Source organism: Ovis aries, chromosome 14 (genome assembly GCF_016772045.2).
Source record: "Ovis aries strain OAR_USU_Benz2616 breed Rambouillet chromosome 14, ARS-UI_Ramb_v3.0, whole genome shotgun sequence".
Lineage (NCBI taxonomy): Eukaryota > Metazoa > Chordata > Mammalia > Artiodactyla > Bovidae > Ovis > Ovis aries.
Window position 1 is genome coordinate 2,891,822 of NC_056067.1, and position 22,623 is coordinate 2,914,444.

Sequence of the window (22,623 nt, forward strand, 5' to 3'; positions counted from 1 at the left end):
ACGGGATGAGATGGTTGGATGGCATCACTGACTCGATGGACATGAGTTTGAGCAAGCTCTGGGAGTTGGTGATAGACAGGGAGGCCATGGGGTTGCAGAGCTGGACACAATGGAGTGTCTGAACTGGACTGACTGAATGGGAACAGCACTTTACCTCCACAATCTTCCCTTTGCCATCATTCCAGTTTAATCATGAGAAATTAATAGACAAATTCCAATACAAGACATTGCACAGAATAACTGACCAGTTTGCCTCAAAATTGCTAAAATAATAAAAAAGTAGGAAAGCTTGATAAAGAGGTAGAACCAAAAGTATCCTGTGTGTGAAGTCACTCTGTTGTGTCTGACTCTTTGTGACCCCATGGACTGCAGCCCATCAGGCTCCTCTGTCCATGGAATTTTTTAGGCAAGAGTACTGGAGTGGGTCGCCATTTCCTTCTCCAGGGGATCTTCCCGACCCAGGGATTGAACCTGGGTCTCCCACATTGCAGGCAGATGCTTTACCATCTGATACCTCCAAAAGTATCCTAAGGAGGCATAAATACTAAATGTAATGTAGTGTCCCTGATGGGATCCTAGAATACATAAAGTACATTAGGAAACAAAGGGGGGTCTGAGTAAGATATGACCTTTTAGCTAATAAAAATTTACTAGTGTTGACTCATTAGTCATAACAAATGTTCCAAACTAATATAAGACATCAATAATAGAAAAAACTATGTTTGTGTGTAGGGGTGTAAATGGGAGCTTTCTGTTCTTTGTATTTTCTCTATAAATCTAAAAGTTTTAAAATTAAAATTCATTTTTATTACAATACTTAATATGTTAAAATAAATTTAAATATTTAAGAAATATTTAAAATTTAAAAAATAAAATTTAAAACTGACTTTCAAAAGTCATTAATGACATCACACTCACTGTACTGTATTTTATTCAGAATGATATCTGAAAACCTAAATTTTTTTTGGAAAACTATTATACTTCATACTTTAAATCTTGTTGCATTATGCAAACTATGTAAAGAGATGCATAAGAAATTATAATTTCTGAGGAGAGTGTCCAGTGTTGCCTATAGTTTATACCTTTATTTGCAAAGTGTCTTTATTATGTAAGGGTTGTGTCAGGTGAGATAGTAATAGGAAAAATCCACTGCTAGAGCTCTGGGTATTTGCAGAGTTGCAAAACTCAGTATGTGTGTTATTATCAAAGTCATCACTTAAGCTATTTGTAACACACTGATTAAAAGAGAAAACCAAATAGTAATAGGGCAGTGTAAAGATCGCTTGTGAATAGTGCATTTAAGTTATACAATGTTGAGGCCCTTAACTAAAAATATAATACAAAATAAACACAAATACCATTAATAAAATATTAATGAAATATCAATCCTAATGAAGATGACAGTGACTAGTTTTTGTATGTTGACTGTTACGGCAAAGAAAATATTGTTTATAGTCAGTATAAATATATTTGGGAAGGGGCTTTTGGCACTAACGTTCTTGCCTCATAAATAGGTTTCTCAGACCAATTTCCATGCGTGTGAGGTCCCCCACACCAACAAGCAATTCTCAGACACCAGTGGCATCCAGAAATGGCATCAGGTTCCTCAGGTTGAGGGTTCAGTCCTACAAGACCATCACCCTGTCCCCACTTCAGACTTCAGCCATGAGTCCAGGTTGTTACCAGTGCTTCTGACTGACCAGCTATAAATCAGAGCTTTCCAAGACCCCCTCCTTGGGTTCAATTAATTTGCTTGAGTTGTTCCCAGAACTCAGAAATACTTTACTTACTAGGCCAATGGCTTATTATAACAGGATTTAACTCAGGAACAGATGAAAGAGATACTTTGAGCAAGGTAAGGGGAGGGGCGTGGAGCATCCATGCCCCTACCAGGAGCACCACCATCCATCAACTCTCCATGTGTTCACCAACCTAGATGCTCCCAGATAGCTGTCCTTTTGGGGGTTTATGGAAACTTTGATTATGTAGGCATGCTTGATTCAACCTCCAGTCCCCGTCCTTAGAAGTCACCTCATTCACATATCACAAAACATCTTTAAAACTGTTAACACAAGATATTCTAGGAGTTTGGGGAGCTCTTGAACCAGGAACCAAGGAAGAAGACCAAACGAATATAATAAAAATACATTTGGTCATTCTGATGACCAAAACACATTTCTCATGAATCACAAAAAGAATCAATTTTGAGTAGTCACATCAACAAAACTGCAGAACAGGAAGCCCAGCCTCTCCTCCCTGCAGGGAGACACCCACAAACCAACTACCTTTGTAAGAAATCCAAAAACCAGGTAAGAGGTTCAGGCACCAGATAACACAGTTCACATGAATCAGGGAAATGAAGGAGTTGCCTCTTAATCTCTTTCCACTCTTTTGCTCTGACTTTGTTCCTCTGTGACCTGATGATCCTTTTTTCAATTTGAAGTACAGTCCAGGAGCCTCTGTCCACACTGTGGTGGGACACACAGTTCTCTGGCAAGTTGTACCAAAAGGAAATTGAAAGCCTTACTTTACAAATTGTAACATTTTTAGTTTGATTTATAATGCTTTCCCAGGCAGAGTCTGGCCCATAATAGGCATACGCCAAACCTGAAGCACCAGCAGTTGTTTTTATCTTAATCAGTGGAAAATATAACCACAAATGTATACATGGAGAGAAATGATTTGTGACGTCTGAATCAGCAGTACAGTAATGTGCGAAATTAGGTTTCTACGCTTTTCTGATTTTTTTCCCATTCAGACTCATTGGCTTTTTTTTTTTTTTTTCCTCCTGACATTAAGCACCACTCTGGAAGGGATGGAGAAAAAAAAAAAGCACAAATCAGTAGGTCTTGGTGAACAGCCCTTTTCTGCCACCAATGAGTCATGTCCCTCTAGCAAGTCATAATCCTCTCCTCATCAGATTTATCATCTGTGCAAAGAGAACTGTAATAATACAGTGATTACAGGAACAATATTGATTGTCTGACTCTCAGGGGCTTTTACTTCAGAAGCATTGTCTCAGCCATGAAATTGATACTCTTCTTATCCTTGGTTTACAGATGAGGAGACTGAGTATGAGGAATGGTACACAGCTTGCTCAAGGGTAGGCTTGAAGCTGGGCTACCAGACTCCAACACTGCCTGCTCAAACCACTACTCTGAACAGTCAGCGGGCAGATAGCTAAGGCCAGTGAGTGATTACGGACCCACCACATGCTAGGCACTCAGTAGGGGGTTGTCACAAATTATATCAGGATGACTCTGAGCCATTATTCTCTTATCTTTTTAAAAAAAGGAAGTCGAAGAGTGATCAGAACCACAGTGAAAGCCAAATTCATATCTGGGCTTCTTGGTTATAATGTCTAAACTCTCCATTGCGTCATGTGGTCAGTGCGGCTCTCTCTCCTCTGAGGCCATCAGGCAGGGTCTGGGGGTGCAGTGGCTTAAAATTCTGAGTGTTTTATTCAGTGCCAGCCTCCAAGTCATTCTATTACCATAGCCCGGTGATATGGAAAAATCCATCTTTAATGGCTGCTATGAAAATTTACACTTTGTCCTAAAGAAGTTATTATTGCCAGGAAATGTCCAGTTATTTTTAATGTTTGATATGTGTAGTGATCCTTTTAAAATGTATCCTCTAATTTATTTTATGGGAACAATTAAATATAAAGTTTTAGTAGAAAGACAACTTTTCTCTTCTGGAGAGTCTGAGACCCATTCCCTTGTGTGGAGTCACTGAAGGAAATAGTTTTAGAGCTTTGTGGACCAGAATGCCAAGCCTACTCTCTGTGACACTTTGGACAGACTGCTGAACTTCACTGAGGCTCAGTCTGTCTGTCTGTTAAGTGGGTACAATGATATTTCCCTCAAAGATTTCTATAATAATTTAATTAGATAATAAGTGGCATATAATGTTCAACAATATTTAATCCCTTTGATAATTACTTAACAGAAATCATCCATTTCTATCTGCTTTGGCTTAACATGCTATGTTTGAAAATAACAAAACCAGGGATATTGGTCTAGAAATACAGAGTAAACACTTAAGCAACGACCTTTCTTTTCCACTGCTGTCTTTTTTTTTTTTTTAACAGACCTCAGGTTTTCCCTGGTACTGGCAGAGTTTAGGAGGGAGTTATACTCTTCTGTGAGGGGCAGCAAGTCCTCAAATGAGAGCAGTAAAACGGGGGTCAGAAAAACAAAATCCAGTCCTCGGTGCTTCTCTTGCTAACTCTAAGATCTCCTCAAATCATTTCAATTCTTGTTCTTGTTTTCTCATGTGCAAAATAGAAACATTAAAAATACCTGTTCTGCTTTGTTTGCAGGTAAGAGCTATCTCTTATGGTTATACTGGAGACGACTTCTCCCATTTCCCCTTTATTTCATTCATTTCATAGCAAGGTTGCTGTTGCTGAATGCTTCTGTTTCTTCTTATTTGTTATCACCAAGAAGTGCTTGAGAACCCCAGGATTCCCATTCTGTAGCACATTCTAAGTTAAATATCTTGACATTTATTTTAAAGAGATTATTTATCTTTCTATGACCCATGCAATACACTTACTATGTGGTATTAACTTCATTATTTAAATATTTTAATATTCTGTTCAAGAACCGGTAGTATCCGGGGATCAGCCATTAGAAGAATAATTTTTCTGTAGTTGGTGATCTTCTGAACTCAACTTTACTCCTCTGCCTTCTAGACAATTTGAAAACATCTTTATATTGTTTAGGAGGTTTGGTATAAGTGTGGTGTGTGTGTGTGTGTGTGTGTGTGTGTGTGTTTGTGGGGGGTTCCTTTTCTTCAGTATCTCGTCATTTTTATTTTGGGGCCTTTTGAGAATTGTTATTAAAGAATTTGATTGTAGCATGCCAGTGTGTATTCACAGCCTGATGCATTCATCAAAATAGATCTAGCCAAAGCATTCAGTTTGTGGATTTGTACTCCTGATGCACTAAAATAAGAAATGTTAATTTCTTGTAGACTATTACTAGATGATTTTAAATATGTGCCAAACAGGAATGTCTGTTTCCTTGTGAGGCAATTCCATAATAAAAATGCTGGCACCATAGCTGAAGAGAATTTTATATAAACAGAGGAAAAACAACAGCAAGTATTTTCCCCAAGGACAGTTTTAGCTACAATTTAGCAATGCTGCTTAGTTACTTCTGTCTCATTTTATGCTTTTGTTTTGAAACAAAGCGCAATTTTACCTGGATGCACTCCCGGATAATCAGGAATTAGCTCAGTACGTTGACTGGCTTTGCTGAAGGCGAGACCTTCGGAAAATCAGGAGGCTCCACCGCCTCGCCCCGCCCCCCACTGACATCTCCGGAGGGGAGAAAAGGGTTAAGGATTATTGAAGTATAGAAGAGACGGGGAGGGAGCCCCGAGGAGGCCCGGGAGCAGCAGGCCGCGCCTCCAGGTCCAGCTTTCATCAGCGGCGCAGCGCGCAGTGGAGCTCCGGGCGCCGCTGCGAATTCGGAGGAGGGACGAGGCTGCCAATTTCTGGGACCACGGCTGCGAGGGGTGGGCGTGGCCTCGGCAGTGTGGATGCTTGTTAGAAAAGATGCTGGGCGCTTTTCAGTGAGCAGTCAGGGCTGTGGTGTGCGTGCGTGTGTGTGTGTGTGTGTGTCTGTGTGTGTGTGTGTGTGTGTGTGTCTGTGAGTGAGAGAGAGGGGTGCTGTTCAGAGGGAGAGAGAAGGAGGGAGACTGAGCGACCCAGAGGTGCTGAAGACCCAGACAGAGCTGGGCGGGGGACTGAGAACAGCACTGGAGCGGTCGGAGAGCCACTCAGGATCTTTTGGGGGAGCCCAGTAAACGTGAACATGGGGTCTGTCACCGGAGCGGTCCTCAAGACGCTACTTCTGCTGTCTGCTCCAAATTGGAACAGGGTTTTAGCTGGGAATTCCTGTAAGTATACATACATGATTTAAAACTTGCAGGGGGCCCTCTCTGCAAAACTTTAATTCTGTTATTTTTTTTTAATGATTATTGTTTGCAACTCGGACTGCTGCAAAACATATTGCTATAAAGGAAGCATCATTTAAAAAATCTTGGGAATATGACTGGGTTTGCACATGTCATTCCTCTGGGTCTGGTCAGAATATGCCAAGTATCATTTCTCGTTGTTGGTTTTTTTTTTTTTTTTTTTTTTTGTCTGTGAACAGAATCTTATCCTCTGGTATTTGTGTATTCATTGAGAAAGCTCAAGTTCTAGTAAAGCATTAAATTAGCATCTGAACCAAGGAATAGCCAGTGAATGTTCCTTTCTTCATTTCTGCCCTTTTTTAGGTTTACTGAATTTAATTGGAATTATGTGTAGCAGGAAAACAACTAGCAGACTTTGCATGATGCTGCATTAGCTTAGATTTCTGAAGTTTGCGCTTTGGCAGACCAGTAGCTGGCTGCGCCTTTAAAATGATGCCAGGATAATAACTGAAAGGTGCTGCAGAATCCAGGGGCAGAATCGGGGAGGTGAACCTTGATACTCGGAGTTGCGTCCTCAGTGCCACCAGAATGAGACTCCAGCATTGCTGAGAGAGCACCTGAGCCCTGAATGTCACTTAAAGAAAATACACTCAGGTGATTTTTCAGAAGTACTATCCTTGAATTTGTAGCTTCATAAATTTGTGATTGAATATTCTGATTCTGAGTTAATGGTATGAGGGAGGATTTATTTAAGACCTCATTTCTAATGTAAGTATCATCTGAAATAATTTGGCAGAGATCTCTCCATCCAGTTTTTATTAGAGAGAAGAAAAGTTTAAAAGTTATATTTGGCCTAAAATCTCTAAATGGGAGAATTTCCCCCTTCTTGATGAATGATCAACAAGCTCAGCAAATATGACTTTTTCTTTCTTGTACTTCAGAGGAAAAGCTTATCTGCTGGTAAGGCCTGTTCAAGAGTTTGTGTCACTATTGTTCAACCAGCTTTAGGTTTGGGGACACAAATAAGCCAGTAACCAGACATTCGCTTGGGCACATCCCTTGAGTGCACTGAAGCACTCTGATGTGGGAAGAACATTGGAAATGACCTTACTGGCAAAAGTCAGATGCTCGTTACCACGGAATGGCCACTGTGCTTTCATGGTTCCAGTCACTATTAACTCATTTAATGGTGCGGTGCATCTATCACTCTGAAGGGAGAGGGCTTCGCTCGGGTGCTGTGCTGTGTCTCAGTCTCTGTTTTCATTTGTGAGTGTAAGAATGCCGTGAGTCAAAAAAATGTGCATGTTTTCACCTAGTCAAAATCTTGGGATGCTGTAAAAGTAGCATTTGCAATAAACAATAATAACACAGACCCACTTGCACACACACAGAGAAAGTTTTGTAGAAAAGGCATAATACATCTTCCAACTACTGAAGTTCAGTAAAAAAGGAAGCACTAGAGGTCACTCTTACAATGGAAAGCACATCATTTGAAGCGTCCTTCCCTTAAGAAAAGCAGAGCTGAAAGTCTGGCCTAGAGGCAGTCTTGTCTTTCCAATACATTGCCTGTTTGAGTTTATCATCAATTAATGGAACTGATTGGGCTACTTGTTTACATTTGTTTGCTTTCTTGAAGTCCAATAAAAGGCAGAATGACTTCCAGTAGCTTTCTTTGTAATGTATATTCTTCAGAGGAAAGATGAGCTGCCTAGAAGATCTGAGAAGAGTAGAATGTTTGTGGGTGCTTACCTCTGGTTGGGCTTATTTTTCAGGAAGTCGTTTAATGCTCTTTTACACATTGGATAAACTTAAAGAACCTATAGGTTCTTAAATTCTTAGGGACATTTAAATATTAAAGTTGGAATTCTTGGTTACCAATATATTTTCAGAGTTGACTGTTCTTGAAGTGTCATAAATACAGGTAAAATGACTTCAGATAATTAAAGGTGCACTTAGCAATTTCTTGTAACTATCACATTGATAATATAATTTGTTGCAAAAGATGTAAAAGAAAAATTCATTTCCCAATTTCATTTCACTCTTTAACATTTGATATTTTGGTGTGTGAAGGAAGCAAGGTCTACATGTTACCAAGTCATGGTGCTTCATAGGTTGTATCTTTTTTGGAGGAACAAGTCTATATGTTTGCCAGAAAGGTTGAAATTCAGTGTACGGACAAGTGACCATCAACCAGCATGCCAGCATGAGTATTTTTAAAGTATTATAACTCCAATAATTCTTTTGGACAAGACTTTTATATTAAAACATGAATCAATCTTGAACACCCATATTAAAGTCGGGGAGAACTGAGTGGAAATAAAGAAAATTAAAGGTCAGTCTCTCAGGTGAATACAAAGACATGGAACAGCTGATTCGTCAGTAGGCAAGTCGGCTGTCCGTTGCATCGGCCCAAGACTGCCTAAGGCTGCCAGTGTGGACATTTGCACAGGACAGCATCCCTGCACCAGGGACAGCTCAGGGCTGAGGCAACTTTAATTTCAATGTTAGTTGATGCGATTAATCAACAGGGTGACTTTACAGTAGAAGGATTCTGTGAAAATGCTCACACAGATATTCACGTCCGTGTGTATGTATTTGTGTGTGTGAACATATGTTTATATAAAGAAGCAGAAACCACTGGGCCCACGTGCTTCCACATCTTTGGTGGCTTACTACTCCTCTTCTAACTAAAGATGAAATATGTTGAACCGACCACCTTCTTTGCCTGCTGGCACCGTACTTGATGTTTCAGAAGTGTTGAACCAGCCCCAGGTCTGTCCTCCTTGTTCTGGTCAAGGTGTTTGTGATTGTATTGAAGGGCTCCTTCCATGAAAGTTTAGAGACAGACTCTTCCAGAAGGGCTTGCGCTTTGATAAGTTGCACAGGCTGTTACTGGTTTCCTCACTTGCTACTAAGTAAGACATGTGCACTGAGAAGGGAGTCATCTATTTTTAAACTGCTCTCATGAACCCAGTTTTGTTCTGAGCACTAAGACCTTGTTAAGGGGGGGTTTGATGTGATGGAAGAACAGGTGTTAGTCTTGAGGCAAGTTAGGAGTTTTGCTTTTTACCCCTGCACATTATGTGATGGAAGCTCTGGCTTCAGACACACTGAGAGTTTTAATGCTTACCAAGCATCTTCTGAATGACATAATTAGAGGTTAAGCTCTTGCTGTGTTCTTTCTTTTGCTGTTTGGAATAAAGGCTGTATCTGATATCTACCTGAAAGAAGCACTAAAGAGTATGTTAGAATTAACAGGAGATGAAGATCATGACTTAAGTAGATGATCACTCTTGGGGGCTCTGGGATATCACCTAATTGCTACTGGTCAGAGTCTCAAATTGCTGAAATTCAGTCTGGTACTTTTTTCTAGAAACTTCTTTCTTTTCCTCCACCCAAATTCTTTTCCATAGCAAAAAATAACCAGAATACAAAAAGAGTAAAGTACTGATAAAATAGAATTATATGATGTAATACATAAATAGCTGGCCTCAGGATATAAAGGTGAGCCTGAACTTTGACTCACTTTTCTAACAGCAGTACTATATTTGTTTTCATCAATTTGGTGCATTCCCCCTCCCTGACTGTATGCATCTCAAATCATTTCTGAGCAGAGCAGCCTCCAGCTGTGGAGATAATACAGCTCGTAGCCAATAGGCGATCGAACACATGACTTCCATATGATACCTAGTGCTTACCCTAAGTATTTACAAAGCATTTTCATGTCTTCTAAAATCAATTTCAGAATCTATATCATATATAAACAATTCTTTATGGAAGCCAATGTCTGTATCAAGATTGAATTAATTTACCTTGAAAACAATAGGATTGTAAAATATCCCTTGTAAGATAATGTAATATTTAGTTCAGAGGTTGGTAAAATACAGCCCATGGGCCAAGTCTTGCCCACTGCCTATTTTGTGTCATATTCTGTGAATTAAGAGTGGGTTTTTACATTTTTAAATATTTGAAAAAAAATAACTGAAGGATTATTTGTGGCATGAGAGAATCATATTAAATTCAAATTTTAGTTGTTCATTCTTCTCATTAGTAGACCTGTATGGCAAAACTTTATACTTAATTATTCTTATATTTTAAATTTTATCAATAAAATCATTTTAAAATTGAATTCCCTCTTGTCATATAAGAATCTGCATAATATTATCTGTTCTCTAGCTCTTTATAGAAAAAGTTCATTGACCTTTGATTTAAAGAATACAAAATACAGTATAATGATATGACCTGGATAGTGGATAAATTACATACTGCTATGATAAAATTAAAATTTAGTCTTAATTATTTAGCATACAAATACACTCCTGAAGAATTAAAGTGTGGACTGTAATGATACAGTTGCCAGAATCTATAACAGAAAAGGGCTTCCTTGGTGGCTCAGACAGTAAAGAATGCGCCTACAGTGCGGGAGACCTGGGTTTGATCCCTGGGTTGGGAAGATCTCCTGGAGGAGGGCATGGCACTCCAGTATTCTTGCCTGGAGAACCCCATGGACAGAGGAACCTGGCGGGCTATAATCCATGAGGTACAGAGTTGGCACAACTGAGCAACTCAGCACACACATAACAGAAAAGGCCTTCATTAGCATCTTCTTGACATATGTCTTTTAAAATACTTTATCCTTCAGAAATCTTGTTATTTCCACGGGTATGAATTATTTATAACTATTTGCAAAGTTTCAGCAGTTTTGGCTGCTAAAGAGTCACTTTCAATCTCAAGTAATCCCATTAGTATAAGAAGCTCAATAAAGTGTATGAGTAATTACATCTTAGATATTTTGAATGAAAATTCTATTGTTATTTGATACTTTCATGAGTTTAAAATATTCCACTCAATAGTTATCAGGAACTTGCATTTGAAATCACTGATTGTATGAAGTAAATCATCTTAGGGGAAGTGTTCTTGTCCTTATGACTTTTACAGTAGCTTCCTAAAAATTCTGAAATTGGCAAACTTTCTATAATAAATTGAAAAGTAGAGTTTCATTTAAGCACTGCCCACTGAGAATTTATAATAATTAAGCAGGTGCCTTTCACCTACTCATGCCAAAGATAATTAATTTTTATAAGAATGCTTTATCTATTTGGAATTGTATTTAATTTTCCTTTCCAAATACTGATGAGTGGCCTCATTTTATTTACTTTATACTGTTTACTATGGTGTTTTTTAGAAGTCTGAGTTAAAAAATAATAGAGTATTATATTTTAAAAATTATTTTCCTTGAAATTTCATTGTAGCATTTTCCCCAAAATAAATGGCTATATGTTAATTTATTTTTCATAAAACTGTTTATAATGGTCCAGGGCTACTGAAGATTTCTGTCTTATCAAAAGACCAATTTCCAGATCATGTCAGCCTAGGACAGTCTCATAAAACTTCCTTAATGGGACTTACTCTGGACATTGACAAGAGTGATGAGTGGATTCATGACTCTTCATGGTAAATAGATAAAAAAGGATAATGACAGTCGTTTACAGGATTCTGAACTTTTTTACAATAGAATATCAGTCTTGCTTTGCAAACATCTCTTTTTCACAATTTGATACTACATTTAGAATCTGAATCCCTTTTACCTTAGATAAGTCATATTAGGGCCTTAATGTTGTCAACTTATGAATCATATGACTGATTAGTCAGGTTACTTGAGAAGTCCTTCTCTGTCCTCTAAAAAAATCTTTTCCTTCCCTCCACTGTGACTTTTAAGTTTCCATAATGACTTCGCTCCTGAAAACAGTATGGAAAATAATAAGAATTTATCCAACATTGTTAGTTAAATCTGAGATATGTGTATTCAGATTGGTAGTGAATGTTTCTGGTGAAATATTAATATTAAAGAATGCAGATTTGGATTTGTTCAGCAGCCTGGTGTTTCCATTCTTGCTTTTAGCTTATTTATTTTTTCATTTTTATTAATTTAGAAATCTTGGCCTCAGTAACATTTCATATTTTTCTAGAATTATTGCAGTTTTTCAAGTTGACTAGTATGATAAGGAAGGATGAAACTGTCATAGAATATGTGCTTAAAATAGGGGAGGTTTCATGGATTAACCATAATCATGAGGTGAACTGAGCTGTGTTCTTGGTGATGGAAGGGTGAATCCTCATAGAATATTTGGATCATTGTTTTAATGGGTATTTCAGTTGGTAACTTTCAGAAATACTCTTTAACAAACAGATCTTTAAAAGCATGTCTTGAATAGTAGCATCAAATGCTAAGGTCAGTTTGATTTTGGCCCCTTTAAAAAGAAGAATCTCAGAAAGAGAAATAAATGCCCCCAAATAAAATGCAAACAAAATGGAGCTTTAGAAGGATGAAAAGTCCTTAAACTCATCAAAAAGCCTCAATTAACTGAATATACTTAAATGAATAAATCATCTACAATATTAATATTATAATTTGAAGTCTTTGAGTTTTTTTTTTGAAAGTTCAAAATTTCTTGAGAAATAATAGGTAGTTTACCCGTAAGGCTAAGATACAATAAGTGTATTTCTAAATAACCAAGATGTCATTGATATTGGATTATCTTTTGGAGGGAAACCGGTGTCTGAGATTTCAAATTTAGATTTCTTCAATGAGTTCTAAGGCTGCTGTTGTCTGGTTGTGAGCTTCAATTAGGCATGTATTACGTATCCATGTGTTTATTTATTTGACTTCTAGAACTATCATTCTCTGTTTACTATCTGAGAATTTATACCTTCCACGATGCTGATCACTCTGTGTTGGTAAAAACCATGATCAGATATACTATTGCACAAGTAGAGATATTTTTGCTTGCCAGTTGACTTTGAAAGGATAAAGTTTTTGCTAGAATGTCTTTTTGGGCATTCACATACATGGTACCAGGAGCTACAATTATTACTTAATGGTAAATAATTCACTTGCAAAATGCATTACAAATTGTCATTACTTCAGTTCTTCTGAGTTATGTTGGCATTTGGAAGAGGAAGAGTATGTGCTTCATTTTTTTTCTCCCAGTGCATTTTTGTCATGGTTCACGGAAAAGTGTATTCTGGTCATAAAATCAGAGAAATAGCATAACAGGAGGTAAAAATGAGCCTGTTTATGTTACAGTTAATGAGTCATTCCAATGTAATAATTGGAAAAGTGAGTGAAGCCTGAAAACATTTGACATTTTAAGTAGTTTAAAATTAGTAACTATAAAATTTTTTATGCCATAAGTATTTAATAGAGCAGTGAAGAAATTTACCTCTAAGATTTTTAAATCACAAAGGAAAAAAGGGTGTAATATGTATCAGTTGGCCTACAGCTCTAATTACTTTTTTTTTATTAAGTACCTCTTATTACTTGGCAGTGCTCTAGATTAAGATGTTATATGCTTCTAAATTGTAAAAGACGTATTTGTTTCTGTAACCAATATTTTTTCTCCCTCACTGGCAATTATGGTACTTACAAATGAGGCCACAGGTTGGTATTAGTTTAGAAACAGCATGTGAATATATAAATTCAACTGCTTTCCTAAATTACATTTACTGTATAGTTTTAAGACAAACTACAACCTGTAATTTCATTTACTTCAGACTTAACTCTGAAGTTATAACGTATAGAGAGAGATTTTTTGAATGTCCATTGAAGGGCATGGATAAACTCTCCTAGGAATTGGTTGCAGGCCTTGGAATTAGTAGGTTGGGTGACAATGAGCAGCCCACAGCGAAGAGCCCCTCATCTTCCTGTTAATGTGAACCAGTTACCTTTGTGTTTCAGAACCCAAGGAGAGACTTTTGAGAAAATTTGGGAAAGTTCAACTTATTTCTGGACTGTCTAATAGCTTTGTTCTAAAAGATCGAATATGTATTTTTAATTTTTAAAATAATTTTATCTATTTGTTTATTCTTTTGGCTGTGGTGGGTCTTGGTTGCTACCTGGGATTCTTCTCTAGTTGCAGCCACTGCCTAGCTGTGGTGTGCAGGCTCCTCACCGCGGTGGTGTCTCTCATTGCGGAGGGTGGGCTCTAGAGCACAGCCTCAGTAGCTGTGATGCACAGGCTTAGTTGCTCCCTGGCGTGTGGGTTCTTCCCGGACCAGGGATCATATCTGTGTCCCCTGCATTGGCGAGTGGATTCTTTACCACCGAGCCACTGGGGAAACCCTGATTATGTATTTCGATCTTGAAGACTAGTGTTTGGTTTTGAAAGGTAGTGATATGTGTTTGTCTTTTAAGATTTGTTCGTCAGTAGATACACACAAGGAAGGAACTAGATGCAGAATGGTCTGTGAGAGAAATGAATTGCTGAGATGAAACTGTGTGTGTGTGTGTGTGTGTGTGTGTGTGTGTGCACGTGCGTGCGCACTGATGTTGGAGGACATTGTGGGTGGGGATTGGGAAACAGGCCATGTTGACAGAGAAATGGAAAATACTCCCCTAGGTGGCACGTTTTCAATTAAGTATTGTTGGGATATATAATAAGATTTTTATTTTATTGCTGCCACACAGAATAGTCTCCCGTATAGTTTAAAAACAGTATGTGGGATTAAAAAAATAGCAGGAGGTCTTTTTGCATCCGATTTAAACTTATCCCAAGCAGAGGGATCTTCTGTGACCCCAAAGTGCTTTATTTTCTAGGAAATGCCATGAAGACCTTACGATCGCCAATACTTAACTTCCAGTCAGTCTCAGGGTGCTAGTCTTTATGAACATGGCAACGAAGGGAGAAAATGGCAGGAGAGATTTTGACTTAAAAATCACTAGGTAAATGGAAACAGAATATAACTCTGAAAGACAACGTGGTAAAGGGACAGGGCATTCTAAACAAACTTTGCGTTTTTCACATCATTCACTTTTATCTCTCAATTTTGGCTGACTTTAAACAAAAAGAATCTATCTCCAAGGCAGAAAGCTGCATGAATGCTTAGTGATCCTCATAATTAAGGATTTATAATACATATTTACATTTGCCATGTTTTAGATGTTTAGGACTTAATTAAAAGAGCATTGCTAAAATAAAAGCAATTCTATCTAAAGTGGTGTTGAGGGAATTTTCGTCAAGGTTATAAAGCTGCTCAATTAGGCTCTTTTGTTTCATTCTGTGTATGATGTTTGAACTGTTGTACTTTAAACATGGAGCCTGTATTATAATCCTCTTAAGAAAACACCGTGCGCCTCTAAAATGTCATAATACAGCTTCTTAAGTATCATAAGATGTATGTGTGCTAAGTCGCTTCAGTCGTGTTCAACTCTTCGCAACCCTTTGGATGGTAGCCCTCCACATTCCTCTATCCATGGGATTTTCTAAGCTAGAATACTAGAGTGGGTTTCCATGTCCTCCTCCAGGGGCTTTTCCTGACCCAGAGGTCAAACCCACATCTTTTGTTTCCTTCACTGGCAGGCCTGTTCTTTACCAAGAGCGCTGCTGTGTAGTCCTTCTTAAAACACACAAAAAGAGAGAAAGTTTGGAGAAAGCCCTAAGATAGATTGAAGAAAGCAAAGAGCAAACACTTTAGATAACTTCTGTTTTCTTAACTTCATAGCAACCTATAGGATCAAATCACAAAGTGGAATGTGATAAAATAAAATGGTTCATAGTCAAATGTCCACTAGAGAAATGGAAAAAGGAAGCTACCAAAAATATGATGTAAAATTTCGGGTACTAAGAATAAAGTTACGATCGCAATAATTTGCTATGCTTGCTGCATAAAACTGAGATATCTGCTGCTGTGGCCTTGTAAACGATCATGTTCATGTCTTAGAAACCTTTCCTTCTCTTTCTGTCTCTCTCTCCCTTGCTTTATGTATACATATGTGTGTGTGTGCTGCTGCTGCTGCTAAGTCGCTTCAGTCGTGTCCGACTCTGTGCAACCCCAGAGACGGCAGCCCACCAGGCTCCCCCGTCCCTGGGATTCTCCAGGCAAGGACCCTGGAGTGGGTTGCCATTTCCTTCTCCAGTGAATGAAAATGAAAAGTGAAAGTGAAGTCACTCAGTCATGCCCGACTTTTAACGACCCCATGGTGTGTGTGTATGTATATATAAATTGCAACATTAAATAGATCAGCATGAAAAGAGTATATGCAGTATCATTAATCACTGAGACCATCTCTAGAGAAGATGCCAGCAGGGCCCGCTTGTTCTGAGTTAGCAGAATCGAGCCTCCCTTGCTCACTTTGCTGGGTGTGAGGGGCTCCGGCTGTGGCATCTGCCATCGTTACGATTGCCAGGGCTGATCTGGCCGACAAGACTGGCAAGGCAGCCGGCCCCTTCCTCCCTCACTACTTCCTGTGACTCATGCAGTATTTTTAAATACTTACACATATATCCTATTTTTAGGTATGTCTTCCATAAAAATGCATTGATGTTTTTAATCAGTGTTTCAAGGCTTTTATCAAAAAAGAAACCAAGTCTTGTCTCATAGCTGTATTTCATTGTTAGGTGTTTTCAGTTGAAATTCCAACTTACTAGGGTAGCAAACAAATAACTTCCTCCTCTGAATCTGCTTATCCCTTTTGTCGGTCTTGACTGCTTTCTCTCCCTCCCAGTCTTGCCCCCCCCACCCCCGGCCCCCGCCCGGCCCAAGGGTCCTCCAGCCTAGAGGGATCCAGCCTCTGGGATCTAATGCCGGATGCTCTGAGGTGGAGCTGATGTAGTAATAGAAATTAAGCGCACAGTCAATGTGCTTGAATCATCCCGAAACCATATACCCCAGCCCCAGTCTGTGGAAAAATTGCCTTCCGTGAAACCGGTCCCTGGTGCCAAAAAGGCTGGGGACCACTGCTCTAGCCTCTGTCACTTGGTCTTTCCAGCTGCTGTTCCCTTCGCCTGGTTGCCTTCAATCACTTCCTCTAAATCCTCCTGGAGAACTTCCACTGAGACCTAGCCTCACCTCCTTCCTCTGTGGAGTCTTACATGATCAAATCACCTCGCCTCTCTCCATCCTCCTAATAGAAATTCAGTAGAACCTTGAGTGTTCATTCACCTATTCTTCATCATAGAGTATCAAATCTGATTTTTTTTTAAGAAAATACATCTTTGTCTCTGCTTCCTTTTGTATTTATAGCAAATGTCATCTGATAGGCCACTGTCAGATCAATTTTGATTGAGAACATTCAGTAGACAGGTGAACAAAAAATACATCATAAATATAAAATTGTATTAGCATCTTCCCCTTTCTAGGCCATCATGTTGCCCCTTCATCTCTGTAGCAACTCCCAGGTCATCACCTTCAATTTGGGAAGTCGTATTGCAAAGTTCTTGCCACATTTTGGGAAGAAATGTTCAACTCCTTTATTTATCCTGCACTTCAATTCCTTTATTTTGTGTTTTCTCATTCAAAGATTTTTCTCCTTTATGGAAGGTAGAAGAAAAATGAAATCAATTTTCTCTTTTCATCATTAACTTTTATTAATAAAGACATACCTGTAGTTTCTTTGCTTTTCTTTTGCCTATAAATATATGCAAAGCGTTTTTCATTGCCTTTAGTAATTTTGACAAGCATGAATGGGTTCTGAACTTGTGTTTTCCTCTTTTAATTCCACATATTAAAAAAATACATTTTCTTGTAAAACATCATCACTTTTTAAAGATTACTCTCATGTTTATTCCCCCTCGTGGTATACATTTGGGACTTTCATTTGTAATTCATAGCTTTCCACACATGTTGACATAAATTATCATTAATATTGCAAATATTCCTTTTACATTGGGCCCTGCGGACTCCACGATGGTGGAGTGTACCTCGCAGGCCTGGGAAGCAAATATTATCACTATTAGACAAACTAAGAAATTGAAATTTAGGAGGTATTTCCAAAGTCACTGAGTAAGAAAGGATGGAGCTGGGGCTTGAACCCAACTTTAATGATGCCAGATCCATTGCTCTTTGAAATGGGATACACTCATCTTCTCCATGAGCCTTTGAAATCACCTCTCTTGAGTATTAGAACTCACACTTGTCTGTTCTCAGGGTTCCTTCCCTGGTATGATAAACCGTAAGGTAATATGCTTGTGTCTTCCAAGGATTCTGTCACTTGCATTTTATCAACAAGCTCTTCCTTACTAGTTGGACTAAAGTATCAAACACTATCCAGTGAAAATATAAATGTAAGTTTTCTCCTCTGAATTACATCAAGAACCCCCTACCCTTGCTCCCTGATACCCAAGGACCTATCCATTCTGTCTAAATTCCTTCTCTGAGTCAGTATTTCCAGGAACAAGTTCTAAGGGGCTTGAACAAGTGCAAATCAGAAAGGAATACCAGCTCCTTTCTGCAGATGGCAGATCGACCCGATCAAGGCGATCTGCAATTTTGTTTTCTCTTCACTCTTCAGTCACAGTTTTATTTACACATGCACACAGTATAATACTTTCCTAATGCTCTCAAAATGCTACAAATAAAAACGAAGATATTGCGGTACTACTGCTGGACAAAAATGTCAGCACTGTGGATGTGGGAAAGCACAGTTTCTTTGTCCTTTAGAATCACCCAAGTAGCATACAACCTAGGACAGAAAAAAGATACGGTGGCCTGTGAATTAGATCCTCATTCTTCACCGTTGGCACAAGATCAACGAAGGAATTTTCAGAGTCCCCGGTACCTTTCCTGGGTCTCTCCCCTGAAGGTAGGTAATGTTATATATGTATGCCTTCAGGGTTAAAACCAGACAAGATAGGATTCTGCAGAATACACACAGATTCCTGGGGAGCTGCTGAGAGGAACCAGGCCACTTCAGAGACCCAGACTGGAATGGCGCCTCTGTTTCTATGTCTGCACGCGGGGCCTCCGCTTCAGTGAGCTCCGTGAGCAAAACGGTGACATTGGTCCCCGTCTGCTGGGTAAAGTGCTGGAGGTTGACGTGCCGCAGCTCTTCAGTCACCCATTCCAGTTCTTGTTCTTTGTCCTGTAATCGTTGGTGTCTTGTCCAAAAGATCTTTCCGCAGCTTTAGTAATGTTTTCCAGCCTCAGACTCTGCTGGCAAAACTCGGCTCCTTCCCCATGTTCAGGGGTGTGCTCCCTTAGGGAGCTGTATTAGTCTGCTAGGGTTGTCATAACAAAACCCTGCAGACTAGGTGGCTCAAACAACAGAAATTTATATTTTCAAAGCTCTGGCGGCTGGAAATGAAAGATCAAGGTGCCAGCTGGGTTGATGCCTTGTGACAGCTCGTTTCTTGGCTTCTGGTGGCCACCTTTTCGCTATGTCCTCACACAGCCTTCCTTCTGTGATCGGTCAGAGAAAGAGCGAGAGAGGGTGAGAGAGAGCAAGCTCTGGTGTGTGTCTCCTCTTCTTAAAAGACCACCAGTCGTATCCCAGTAGGATCCCACCCTTATGATCTCATTTAACCTGAAGTACCTCCTGAAAGACCCTGCCTCCAAATACAGTCACATGGGGGGCACAGGCTTCAGGGTATGGATTTTTAGGGGAGGGACATAATTCAGTCCATAATAAGTGCTTAAATGGCAACCCACTCCAGTACTCTTGCCTGGAAAATCCCGTGGATGGAGGAGGCTGGTGGGCTACAGTCCATGGGGTGGCAAAGAGTCAGACACGACTGAGCGACTTGACTTTCACTTTTATTTCAACTGCCTGCAGAAAGTGTATCTTCTCCTGGTATCCGAGAGATACATTGCTCTGACCTGTTGAAACCCATCAAGCGAGTGAAGTCATCCTGTAGTGTTGGTTTTTTTTAAGTTGTCTTCCAATTGAGCCCTCCTCAGTGGTGCTGCTGGGACCACATGCAGTGCACTCAGCCCTTGGCTCCCACGGCTGGTTGTCATAGAAGCTGCCTCCACTGACTGTTCTCTCCTTCCTTCCATCCGAGCCTGTGCGCTCTCACTGCCTCTACCTGAAGCTTGCTGATAACCGGTACAGGATTACATCGTAGTGATAAAACAAAGAAGCCTTCCCATAATATAACAACAGTCTTGGATCTTTGAAGCAAGTCATTCCCTTCCCGAGTGCATGATTCCGTTCTAAATACTCCTTCCAGCAGATCTTAGGCATAGATAAGATGGTAATTTACTGCCCTTTATTAAAATCACCTCTCCATTTATCACCTACCCTCACACAGCAGTTATCAGAAATATCATTTTATCCCCTCCAAATTCTTTTCTCCTTTATGTTACTGAGCTCCAGTTGTGTTGTGATTTGCTCCCTGTGTTTCTCATGTCCCCTTCCTCAAAGCTGATTTTGCAGTGCGTTTCCTCAGGCACTTTTCTGCTTCGAATCTGTAAAACCTAGAGCACACAAATTCTTTCTTTTTATTCCCCTGGGATGTCTTCTATGTCGAGCCAAAAAACAGACAAACAAAACATAAGTGAAACAAATGAACAATCATCATCCTAATAACTTCTTTAAATTCAATTTAAAATTTGTCTAATTTAGAGTTTGCAGGATGCCCTCCTCGTTTGGAAAACTGGGACAGATGTTTGCCATACATTGTTGCAGTCAATCTTAATGGAGCATCTGTTCACACCAGTGTTTTCTCCTTTGCATGTTTTCCTATCCTCTCCAGTGCATTTCTCTTGTGGCAAAATATTCTTTGTCTTTCTAAATGGTTCTTCATAACTTATCAAGTGGATGTGCTGTTATTTAAACATTAAGAACCAATTGGTTGGTCATTGATTTTTAAATTTTCTTACTTTACCAGTGTCCACTTCTAGTGGTATATGGCTGTCTTTAAGATGCCTGTGGTTCTCTAAGTATCTTAATGCATTTACCTAGGTCAATGTCATGAAGTGCTCAACGTCTTTGTCCTACTTCAGCAAAACTCTAAATTTGTTTTGGAAGGCGAAATTTAAAGCAGTAGCTGTCTTACACCCTTCTCTTCCCTGCTCAAGAATTTATAACACTTAAAGATGGTTCTGTGTCTCTTCCAGCAGTATCATTTGTTCAGACATGAATCAGAGGTGGTGGGTAGAGATGCCACACTTGACAGATCGCAGAAGCACATCTGTCACCCTCCGGGAAACCTGCTCGCTCATCAATTGGTCTTGTCAGTTACACACACAGCCATGTCGTCTCTACAGCCTTCCTCGGCATCACCAATCACCGCTCCGTGTGTCCCTCTCGGGAGCTCGGTGCCCCTGGCCTCTGGCGGGCTGCTGCGAGTGTAGGTCTTCAGATGTCACTGTGAGCCTGGTGTCTCCTCCAGAAGGCACAAGTCTCTGTTTATGAGAAGAACCTCTTAACTGCCGTCTCACGCCTCGCTTGCTACTGATTTTGATTTTCCTCTGGCATCTTTGAGTTTTGTCTTCCTTTTAAAAAAATCTATCTTTTTCCATCTTTTTGAGAAAATGTCAACATCTCAAGAAACATTAGGATTCCTCCATACTTTCGTTCCCTCCTTAATCAGCAAAAGCAACCTATATTTAAAAATGAAGACCACAGTGAACAAGAAAAGCTTCAGATTTACAATTTTGAATGAGAACTCTGTTTCCCAGACTGGATATGATTCTGTGAAAAAGCTGATATGTGTTTGAATGGTGTTCATTGATCCCAGTCTCTTTCTGAAAAAGAAAAATATCAGAGACATTTAGGACACTTTGTGTCTCACTCTTTGAGTGTTGACCCCTATTTATCTAGCCCAGCTCTCTTTAAAAGGTTCATCTTACTTTGCTCAAGCAATATGCTACACCTTAAAATTTTTACTCTGTTGAACAAAGCAATGAGATCGTCATTTTAATATTATTGCTGATGTAACAATATCAATATTGATGAGCTCTCTAGTTCTAGATATAATCATCTTGAGTGCTTTTCAGTTCTCCATCTTCCCAACTGCACAAGTAAAAAATATTAAGGGAAAATGATTTCCTAGGGCATTAATTTGGAGAAGGCAATGGCACCCCACTCCAGTACTCTTGCCTGGAGAATCCCATGGGCGGGGGAGCCTGGTAGGCTGCAGTTCACGGGGTCGCTAAGAGTCAGACACAACTGAGCAACTTCACTTTCTCTTTTCACCTTTGTGCATTGGAGAAGGAAATGGCAACCCACTCCAGTGTTCTTGCCTGGAGAATCCCAGGGACAGGGGAGCCTGGTGGGCTGCCATCTATGGGGTCGCACAGAATCGGACACAACTGAAGCGACTTAGCAGCAGCAGAAGCAGGGCATTAATTAATTGGTTCTAAAATGAGTTTCTTCTTAAAGTGTACATTCTGCTTTTTGGGTGGACTTATGTGACTGCACTTAAGGCAACCTTTCACAAAATGTATCTTCATAGTGTTATGGCTATATGCTTGGAACTATTTGGATACTGTTGAAAATAAATATATTCAATCACACATTTCATCTGCCAGGCAAATACCAAGTGAAATACCACAAGCAAATGGGCTAATCCAAGAAGTGAAATCTATTGCATCTTCTTCAATGTGCTGTGGTGTTGTTTTTTTAATTAAAAGATACAACTTTTATGATGCCCGGAACTGAATGCAGCGTTTTTAGCAGAGTGGTTGGAACTGAAAGTTGTGATCGGTTTTTGTTCTTTATGTTCAGCAACAATTTCTTATGTCTCACATTCTTCTAAAAGTAAGAGATGTAAACAGACCAAGTCCCTATCTGTCCGCCAGTTGCCATTTCAGGGGAGCTTCCTGTGTGATGCCCAGTAAAACAAACATCTTGTTACCCTGGAGTTACTGTAGTTTGGAGGGCAAGTAGAATAGGCAAAGAAATTATCCATTCGTCTCCTTAGCATTTAAGTTACACCTGAGTTTTTGTTCTAGTCATGCAAGTGAGGTATAATC

The 22,623-nt window shown here is 39.5% G+C and overlaps 1 protein-coding gene across 1 annotated transcript in view; it reads left to right on the forward strand.

Moving 5' to 3' along the window:
* The first annotated feature begins 5,543 nt into the window (after positions 1 to 5,543).
* CNTNAP4 (contactin associated protein family member 4) overlaps positions 5,544 to 22,623 on the forward strand; it is a 288,013-nt gene continuing 270,933 nt past the window's right edge. Inside the window, exon 1 of the mRNA XM_004014917.6 lies at positions 5,544 to 5,910. Coding sequence (XP_004014966.3) covers positions 5,826 to 5,910 — 85 coding nt within the window. The 5' untranslated portion in view covers positions 5,544 to 5,825. The remainder of the gene's footprint in view (positions 5,911 to 22,623) is intronic.